The sequence below is a fragment of the Pygocentrus nattereri genome, chromosome 24 (genome assembly GCF_015220715.1).
Source record: "Pygocentrus nattereri isolate fPygNat1 chromosome 24, fPygNat1.pri, whole genome shotgun sequence".
Taxonomy (NCBI): domain Eukaryota; kingdom Metazoa; phylum Chordata; class Actinopteri; order Characiformes; family Serrasalmidae; genus Pygocentrus; species Pygocentrus nattereri.
Genome location: NC_051234.1, coordinates 12,319,619 through 12,330,158, shown reverse-complemented (window position 1 = coordinate 12,330,158; position 10,540 = coordinate 12,319,619). Strand labels below are relative to the sequence as shown.

Genomic DNA, 10,540 nt, shown 5'->3' with positions numbered 1-10,540 from the left:
CCAAATACTGAATAAAAATCACTGTGTTCACAGAGCACTGCTGGCTCTTTTGTTTCAGTTCTAGCTGATCAGACATCCATATTGTGACATATCAAGTATTGTGAAGTATCACAATGTTATATTACTGCCATATTGCCCAGCTCTGTGTGTACTATAAAGCTGTAAGACCTCATATCACTGTTTATCTGGTGCTTTTTGTGTAGAGTGCGGGACTCTTCTTTCTGGTTTATAAATAGAACAGACACCACTAAGGCTAAAATTCCCTGTGAAAGTTCATGTTATGTGAGGTCCTACAGACCTGCTTGCAAACTGTCTCTCTTTTCAGGCTGATCTGAGGGTGAGCTTCACCCTCAGGTGAGTCCTGTTTTGATTATTGTGTATTCTGTTTACTCCTGTAAGCTCAGCTCAGCTGACGGATTGTCAGCTTTTCCAGGCTGGTCCATGTTCACTCCTGCTCTAGGCTCAGGCTCAGTTTTCTCCTGATTTTGTCTTTTATTGTTGGGTTATGCGATTCCAGGTTTGAGGTCGCTATGGCAAATGGTGGTCAGTATCTGCTGTGCTCATCTGTTGCCGTGACGATGACGTCCATCCATATCCGCATGCTCTCGGCACTTGGAGCCACGAGGAAGAAGAGCCGCTCATATGTTTTTACACAGAATGTCAGACTGGGCCGAGGAGACTGTGAGAGATTTAAATATCCATGTTTTAAACCTGAACATTTCAGATATATCAACCTGAAAATATTTAATATTTATATATATTAAATGGCTAAGATGTAAACAGGGTAGTTCAGCGTGGTTTGGTGTGAAACGCCCCATTCTAGATAAACTTACCAAGTCAGAACAGTTCACAGTGGTGGTGATAAAAGCTCACTCACAGACAATTATTGAAATGGTTATGAATTCACTGCCTGATGACAGAGACACGGTTTTATGATAGTTTTGAGAACTTAAACTCCATTCATGGTGGAGGGATACATGCAGGGCGCTGTGAGGCAAAATAGCCCCCAAAGAAAACATATTATTTCAGATTTTCAACTATTTTCCATCATCAACATTCAATATAAACTCAGAAGACTCGTGTAGGTTCACTGGTAGTTTTAGATAATAAATAAAATGTCTATATTTGTGTTGTAGTCATGGCGACCCCTGGTTCCTTTCACCACCACTGTAAAGACATCTGAACCATTTCACACCAAAGGACTCTGAATATCTCTGATTACGTCTCACACACTGAATTATTTTCGACAAATATTTGAAAAATATTTTTATGTTTTTAAAGAGGAAATGAATTACTTATCCAGTAGCCTAACTCTATCAGGTTTCAGTTTTAGAGAAATGCAGGTAAGAGTGATGAGAACACGGAGTACCCACTGTGGTAGCTGTACGCAGATGGTCATAGTAAACTTCCTCTATGGCCTGAAAGTAAATCACCCCCTTCAGCTTCCTCTCATCATGATCTGCACTCAGATAGAAACAGAGAGAGTTTGTAATGAGACAATGTCCAAGTCAGACGGGACAGTTCCCCTAATTTCACACCAGCATTTCCCCTTCAACTGAAATGAGGCTGTGTGGATCATATGAACATTATAGAGGCTTTTTAAATGAAACAGTAGAAGCCATATCGCCCCCTACACTTCCTCACCGGTGTAATATGCGAGTCTACGGTGGTCCAGATCAAACAGGAAAAATCTCCTCCTCCAGGTCTTCACCCGGCCGCCACGCTTCGTCAGGAAGCCCTCGCATCTCCGCGCATATAAACTGACACCCATACACCCCGCCACGCCATGACCCAGAGATTCCACATGGGCCCGCAGGTCAAAGTTCACCGTCAGGGACAGGGGGACACCCTGCTGATGTGGAAATAATCATCAAAATCAGATCTTATCAGAGCTTCCTCATTAATGAACCCTTATTAAATTTCTCTTATATCAAACAAAGTTAATCCCATAATTACTAAAAGTATTTAAAATTGAGATGATACACAGTTAGACAACTGTGGGAAAAATGCAGATTCTAAATTTTCTATCTAGAACACAGTAGTGTCTGTAAGTAGAAGAGGAAATATTTTATTGTGATATGACTTCCTTTCAAAGTTATTGTTGGTCTGAAGAAATCATTTACATCTCTGTTGTTCTGTTGTAACTTTTTTATGTAAATACATTTAAATAATAATGTACTATAAGCCAACTTATGGCAAAAGCAACACTTTAGCAACCACCTGAGATACCACAGAAATGTCCTAGCAACACCTTAGCAACCACCTGGCATTCCATAGCAATGGTCTAGCAACATCTTAGCAACAACCTGGGATTTCATTGAAATGCCATAGCATCACTTTAGCAACCACCTGGAATTTCATTGCAATGCCTTAGCAACACCTTAGCAATCGCCTGAGACACCATAGCAATGTGTCACGATTGGCCCCTCCCAGTCCTGTGTTCTTTGTTTTGGTTTTGTAGTCCATCCCCCTTGTTTAGTGACTCCGCCCCTGATTGTTCCCACCTGTGTTTCCACCTGTGTCTTGTGATCCCTTGTTGGCCCTGTTGTATTTAAGCCCGGTGTGTGCCCTTTGTCTTGACTGGTCTTTGTTTGTCTGAACTGTCTGAATTGTTGGATGTATTGTATGGCTTCATCATGTGAACTTAATAGTAATTACTGCGAAAATAATGACACTAGTAGCTGTGTTACCTGGGAGGTTTTGTGAGCTGGACTGACTCTCTGTTCCTCCTTCTCAGTGTGTATATCAGGGGGTGTTTTGGAGTGTGTGCTGGGGGGAGTGTGTTCAAGTATGTTTGTGATGGTGTGCTGAGGTGTGTTCAGATGTGTGTGATTGTGTGTATTCAGTGCCTCCAGCTCCTTCTGTCTCCGCTCTTCCTGCGGTGACAAACAGAGAGGTTAGTCTGTCCACATTAAAGAGCCCATTTCCTACATATTTCCAACTTTTATTACTATTTGCCCCCCCCCCAAGGCACACTTATAACATTTGTACTGTTTTTCTGTACCAAAAATATGCATAAATAATTCCTACATTTTACATTTTTCAAGCACTTTCAGAATTAATCAAGCTATTTTAGTTACTGTGCCTTTAAGACTGACATATGTAAATGACCTCTGTTCTGATTGGAGGTGCCTCATTTAAAAGCAGTCTGGGTCTGAAATATGCCCTGTAACTTCAGCATGAATGGGCAGAGCTGCAAGGTGAATTCCCAGATATATATATATATAAAAAAAATATGTTGGTTTTTGTGACATCACAAAACAGAATGGGCTGTTTTTACAGCTTAGCTTACATATCTGGACTGTAAGGAGTGAATGGTACATGCTGAACCTTTGACCGCCGATGATATTCTACATAAAACTCTTTTATTTCAAGATTTTCCATGATATAGGCCCTTTAACCCTGATCCTAACATAGACACAGTTTAGCTAAATGGTAGCTGTGCTTTTTCTTTTTTATTGTAGTGTAACTGGTTAGCTTAGCATGCCACATTGTTTAAGTATGTCTTGTCCAGGGCTGCTGTGAGGAATGCAGATGTAACTGGGTTAGCGTAGCAGCGTCACTAGCATTCCTCAACATTAAGTAGTTCTCACGGTTCTCCGGTGCTCTGTGTGTGACTCACTCTCTCCTTCAGCAGCCGTTCTCTCTCCGCTTTAGCCTCACGCAGCTTCCTCTCAATCTCCACCAGGTCCAGCAGACACAGACTGGGACTTTAAAACAACAGAGCAAAGATATGAGAGACACTTAAGTCTGACATCTGAAGTTTACTGCTTTCATTTTAGCACTGGAGCTATGAGGCTAATGTAGCTAAAAGGAAATGCTAACTGCTTGCATTCATTTCATACTTTATGGAGTTATTCCTGTGCCAAAATGTTTGAGAGAAGATCACGATGTTTGAGAGAGGAATGTTATGGTTTGAGAGGATAGTCGTGTTCTGAGCGCAGCTAATGAACTTAAACTTCAAACCAACCTACTATTGGTGGGTGCTAATAAAAACAACAGGAAAAAACATTATTTACAGGCCTCTGAAAAGAAGTGCAGTATTATGTCTAGTAAACAACTTTATTTCTCCCTCAGTGAAAAGAGTTATTTTTTGGTCCATATAAAACTGAATGGCATCAGTATTGGTTTTTTTTTTTTTTTTTTTTTTTTTAAACCTGTCATGTCTGGCCGTTTTTGCAATCGGAATGGTAATCCGAATGTACTGATGTACCAAATATATTTGTTTTCACAAGAAAAAGCTCTATAGGTTACTAAAGCCTATTCTTGTTAAAGTTTGCATTTTATTTGTTTGGCCAGGCCTGACAGGCAATAAAAAAGAGGACAGGAAAGAAAGAGAAGAAGGGAGGAAAGAGAAAAAAAAAAGAAGATAATAATAATAAATCATAATAATGATAATTAAATAAGTAAATAAATAAATAGAAAATAAATAAATAAAAAGAAAGAGAAAAAACAAATAAAATAAGTAAATAAACAGACAACTAAATAAAAATAAATAGATAAATAAGTAAGTAAATAAAAAAAAAGAGAAGGGAAAAAAAACAATTATACAGTTATTAGTATTACTGATATTATGCATATATCAGTATTGTTTTTTAATGATGCCATTATACAAGATAAACATACAGGATTAACAAGACAAGCCTATGAAGACAAGCGCTATAGGAGTGTTAAGACTTTTCAGCAGAACACTGTTAGACATTGTTAGCTACATTAGGAGGAACCTTGCTAACATCAGCTTAGTCGATTAATGTTAAGCTATTTATTTGAAGTTTGCTGACGTTAAGCCTCTGGTAGGAAACTAATGGACTAGCTACCAATGTTAGTTAGATTAATACATTATTATTTATGACAGAGTATTACTGATAAATCAGAGCACCGCTGTCCTCTCAAACCATAACATTCCTCTCTCAAACATTGTGACACAAAATTAACTCCATAATACTCTCCTTAAACACAATAATAATAATTATTATTATTATTATAAAACATATAAACATGTCAGTGAAGTTGGCTCCCTATTCACCAGCTTCTTATTTGAGTTTTTTGTTCCACATTAAACGCAGGTGCAATAACTGCACAATTTAAGGTGGAACAGGAAAATTTTCTTTAAGGAGCAGGACAGAAATTTACACATTTAATTTCAAGTAAGTGATGATTTAGGTTTGCAGTTAGCACAATGCTAACAGGTGGGGTATATGCTTCCACTGCTTGGTAGCTATATTAGCCTACAATTTCAGCTTCTATACTGCTGCTACTGTTATTAGCTATGCTAACATACTTTTTTTAATGTTTTGTGTGTTGACTCTTTTTTCTAAAAATTTAGCATAGAATATGTAAACTTATGAGTAGAACTGCATTGTCAAGGCCGCTAAAACCAAAAATCAACGTTTTTTGTGTGAGACAATGATATACTGATACAGATGACACTGACTTACCTGGCAGCTCTGGAGCTGTTGGTGCTATTACATGGCGTGAGAAAGCCATTAGTGTTCCCATTAGCATTAGGCCTTTCGTTAGTGTTCCCATTAGCACTAGGCCTACCACTAGCATTCCCGTTAGCCAGTCTATGTGCAGGGTTAGGAAGAGGAGGAGTGAGAGCTTCAGGACTCAACCTGTCGGGTCCCATCCTCACCAGCCCTGAAAACACAAACACACTGGCGTGAGTAAAAGTCAGTGAAAGAGAGAGTTTATTGGAACACCTACACCTGTGATCCTGTTTGCTTACGATGACTGAATCATGACGCAGTGCACACCTAAGGCCGCTCCTGCTCACCCTGCAGGTCTATTTCTTTTTTCCCTTTGCTCTCCTGAACTTTGTACTTGAGTCATTCACATGCAACATGAGTGCTTACTTGCTGAAACGTGTACGTTTAAAAATGGAACCGACATTAACCCTCAAACAAGGGTCCTAAATATGAAGTTGCTGCCCAAGCGGTTTGTGTGGCTAACTTGCATCATAATTTGACTGGGCCGGAAGCCTAGAACTTCACATCGTGGTGCTGGAGTTTTGCTGGGCCACAAGCCTAGAACTTCACATTGTGGTACTAGAGTTTGACTGGGCCATGAGCCTAGAATCTTGCATCACAGTAATGGAGTTTGACTGGGCTGCGAGTCTGGCCAGTTTTGACCACAGAAATTTGACTGGGGGCTTCACATCATGACAGTGGAGTTTGTCTGGGTCATAACTCTGCTATCTGCTGTTGACTGGGCCATGAGCCACGTCACTTTTCACCGCAAAGATTTGGGCCATCAGATGGGTCACTTTTCACAATGTTAGGAGAGTTTGAGAAAGCCACTGCTCTGCTCTCAAATTAAGCTTACATTAGTCAATGTTAATAAACAAGTTAATTTCAGAAGTTTGCAATGTATTGAAATCATCTGCAGTCAGCATTCACAACAAGACTATTACACAAGGCTAGCAAGCATTAGCTCAGAGTGTCTACCTACAGTTCTAAACAAAGATAAGAGTTTACAAGTCACTACCATTCTGCCCCTCTATAGGCGTGAGTGTAAGAGGAGTCTTTAATGCAAAATCAAGGGCAGAAGTTCATGTCTACACAAAAACCACAGCCGCAATACTGGATCTTCCAGTGTGAGCAGGTATACTGTTCCAGGTAACACGCCTACTGTAGAACCTTTCCTGCATCTAATGGTAGGGCATATTTAAATCAGCTTTACTTTAGTCTTACGTCCACTGAGAGCTGATTGGTTAGCATTACGTTTACTGAGCGCTGATTGGTTAGCATTAATGCTACAGAGCGCTGATTGGGTTAACATTACTGCTACTGAATGCTGATTGGTTAGCATTACTGCTACTGAGTGCTGATTGGTTAGCATTACTGCTACTGAGCACTGATTGGTTAGCATTACTGCTGCTGAGCACTGACTGATTATCATTATTCCTACTGAGCGCTGATTGGTTAGCATTATGGCTACTGAGCACTGATTGGTTAGCATTACTGCTATTGAGCACTGACTGGTTAGCATTACTGCTACTAAGAGCTGACTGGTTAGCATTACTGCTACTGAGCACTAATAGATTAGCATTACTGCTACTGAGTGCTGATTGCTTAGCATTACTGCTACTAAGCGCTGATTGATTAGCATTATGGCTACTGAGCGCTGATTGGTTAGCATTACAGCTACTGAGTGCTGATTGGCACTATTGCTACTCAGCGCTGATTGATTAGCATTACTGCTACTAAGAGCTGACTGGTTAGCATTACTGCTACTGAGCGCTGACTGGTTAACATTACTGGTAATAAGTGCTGATTAGTTAGCATTACTGCTACTGAGTAGTGAATCTGTAGGTATAAAAGTGATTTATCAATTACATATTAAAATTTTATAAGCTCCATAGGAGCCCATTCCTTTTAGAGTCTCTCATGAACACCCTCTAGTGTCTGACCAGCCCAGGTAAAGTGGTGGGGCAGTTTTCAGTTTCCTGCTGAATCAGCCACGTTCTAGAAAAACAGCAGATAAAGACCTGGTTTTAAAATGCTGGCATTTACAACCTTGTGTTGAGAGCGGCCGTTCTGCAGTCTTGCGGTGAGAACTGCGTCTGCGTGATGAACTCGACAGCTCCTTCAGTGGGTCCTGAACAGAAAATGAGCCAAACAGAGTGATCTCAGTATTTCAGCAGAACTGAACTGACTCAAAATTCTTGGAACTTTGATGGTCAACTTGTAAACAGAGTGGTTTGGTGTGAAACGTTCTGTTCTACAGAAACTTATCGAGTCAGAATTGTTCACAGTGGTGGTGATAAGAACCAGACATCCATCTCTAAAAGCTCACAGAAAGTTACTACATGAAATGGTTATGAATTCACTGCCTGATGACTGAGACACTGTTTTATGATAGTTTTCAGAACTTAAACTCCATTCATGGTGGAGGGATACATGCAGGGCGCTGTGAGGCAAAATAGTCCCCAAAGAAAACTTGTTATTTCAGATTTTCCACTATTTTTTCATCATTAACATTCCATATAAACTGAGAAGACTCGTGTGGTGGTTTTGGATAGTAAATAAAATGTCCATATTTGTGTTGCAGTCATGGCGACCCCTGGTTCCTATCACCACCACTGTAAAGACATCTGAACTATTTTACACCAAACCGCTCTGAATCTCTCTGATTACATCTCTCACACACTCAAAAAATTAGATGTAATTCCTGTTTAAAGTGCTGAACTGTACCTGTACTGGTTTGTGAGAGATCACCGGAGATAGTGATGTCATGCTGGAGGTGGGGCCAGTGATTCTGGGCCAATCACTGAGAGTTTTCTCTTTTGAAATCTAATAAGACAGAAACCGTGAAGAAAGTAAATGAAGCAGAAAATAAAAACAGTAAACAAAGAGAGACGCTGGGTAAACGAGCAAGAACGCTGGACACACAGATTACCTGACGACAGTTCAGACACTTCTACTTTCAGTTTGAGCAGAATTATAATAAACAGTGTTGTTTCAGAGAAGCAACAGAAAAACAAGTTTCAACATACCAGACAACTCGGAGAGAACCTGACCACACGGACCAGCCCAGAGCAGCGCCGCAAACACTAATGAGTTAATCAGCCTCTCTCTCTCTCTCTCTCTCTTATGCTCCCTATCTTTCTCTCCTTCTCTTACTCCCTCTCTATCTTTCCTTCCCTCCTTCCCTCTCTTTCTTTTTACTTCTCCCTCCCTCTTTTTCTCACACACTTCCTTTTTCCCTTCTCCTTCTCCCTCCTTATCTCTCTCTCGGTCTCTCTCTCTCTCTCTCTCTCTCCCTCTGTCTGACTCAGAAACACATGAGTCGTTCAGTCAGTCTGTTTAACCCTTTACTCGTTCTCAGTTTCTCTCTCTCTCTCTCTCTCTCTCTCTCTGTCTCTGTCTCTCCCTGACTGCAGATTTAGCCCACATTTCCATTTTACATAACAGCGGGCGTATGACTCCTTACCTCTCTGTTGTAGTCTCCACCCCCCCAACACCCCCCTTCCATTCCTCCTTACTGTAACCATGAAGGGAAATCAATAAAGTTCAGTTTAATCACAACCATTTCAATTATACAGCATATACAAATACTAAATAATTCTAAATAATAATATTAGGTACTGAATAATTCATAGTAAGTACTGAATAATTTATAGCAGATACTGAAAAATTCATAGTGGATACTGAATAATTCCTAGTAGATACTGAATAATTCATAGTAGTTACTGAATATTTAATAGTGGATACTTAATAATTCATAGTAGACACTTAATAATTCACAGTACATAATAAATAATTCATAGTAGATGCTTAATAATTCATAGTAAATGCTGAATAATTAACAGTGGATAATTCATAGTTCATACATAATAGTAGTTAATTGTGTTTGATTTGTGTATTAATCTTACCTGGTGTTGATTTAAAACTTTTTCAGGCCTGTCCAGCCCTTCGCTCTCTATCTCTATCTCTCCTCCTTCCTCCCTCTCTCCCTTTATCTCTATCTCTCCTCCACGCTCTCTCTCTCCCTCTCCTTTCCTCTCTCTCTCTCTAGCGTGATTAAAAAATGAAGTAAAATCACTCAAAACCTCAACCACTTTCAATTTTTGTTTCAGTCTCACCCTTTCAACCGTTTAACCCTTTAACCTTCAGGCACATTTTCTTGTAGATAGCCACAAAACATACAGCAGAAATGAGGAGCATTTCTGAAATATCTCAATAATTCAGTGTGTGAGATGTAATCAGAGAGGTTCAGAGTGGTCTGGTGTGAAATAGTTCAGATGTCTTCACAGTGGTGGTGATAGGAACCAGGGGTCGCCATGACTACAACACAAATATAGACATTTTATTTACTATCCAAAATCACCAGTGAACCTACACGAGTCTTATAAGTTTATATGGAGTGTTGATGATGGAAAATAGTAGAAAATCTGAAATAATACGTTTTCTTTGGGGACTATTTTGCCTCACAATTAAGTTCTCACAACTATCATAAAACAGTGTCTCAGCCATCAGGCAGTGAAGTAATAACCATTTCATGTAGTAACTGTGAGGGAGCTTTTAGAGGTGGACGTCTGGTTCCTATCACCACCACTGTGAACAATTCTCACTCGGTAAGTTTATCTAGAACAGAGCGTTTCACACCAAACCACTCTGAACCTCTCTGATTACATCTTAATCATTTAATAATTCAGGAATTTTGAAGAATTGGTAGCGTTCCCCTTTCACAATGCCAATGCTATTAATGTGATGATGTGATTAAACAGCTGTGATTAAACAGCTACAGAAAGATTAGGTCAGTGAGGTGATTGTGTACCCGCTGTGATTTGTGGATCAGCTCTCTCTTCTCCTGACGGAATGAATTCATCTCTCTCTCCTTCTCTTTCTCCATCTCTCTCAGCTGCTGCTCCAGCGCCTGGACTCGCTCCTACAAAAACACACACAGCGGCACGTTTAACACGCTTATCTAGAACAGTGCTCCCAGACTCTGAGTCCTCACATATTGATGTTTTTTTCTAAAGAAATATGAGTGTTTCAGCCTGGACTGCTTTTGGAATGAGGCACAGCCAATCAGA

The 10,540-nt window shown here is 39.9% G+C and overlaps 1 protein-coding gene across 3 annotated transcripts in view; it reads right to left on the bottom strand.

The window, feature by feature from the left end:
* Window positions 1-192: 192 nt before the first annotated feature.
* Window positions 193-10,540, bottom strand: part of LOC108431045 (pleckstrin homology-like domain family B member 3) — a 33,815-nt gene continuing 23,467 nt past the window's right edge. For 2 of the 3 annotated variants that reach the window (XM_017703925.2, XM_017703928.2), the window contains exons 7-15: window positions 10,282-10,392; window positions 8,196-8,294; window positions 7,518-7,599; window positions 5,439-5,640; window positions 3,623-3,710; window positions 2,691-2,876; window positions 1,645-1,852; window positions 1,374-1,459; window positions 193-679 (exon numbers count right to left, since the gene is read on the bottom strand). In XM_017703925.2, the coding sequence (XP_017559414.1) occupies window positions 545-679; window positions 1,374-1,459; window positions 1,645-1,852; window positions 2,691-2,876; window positions 3,623-3,710; window positions 5,439-5,640; window positions 7,518-7,599; window positions 8,196-8,294; window positions 10,282-10,392 (1,197 nt within the window). In that variant the 3' untranslated portion in view covers window positions 193-544. The remainder of the gene's footprint in view (window positions 680-1,373; window positions 1,460-1,644; window positions 1,853-2,690; window positions 2,877-3,622; window positions 3,711-5,438; window positions 5,641-7,517; window positions 7,600-8,195; window positions 8,295-10,281; window positions 10,393-10,540) is intronic. The other variant, XM_017703926.2, reaches the window with a different exon arrangement.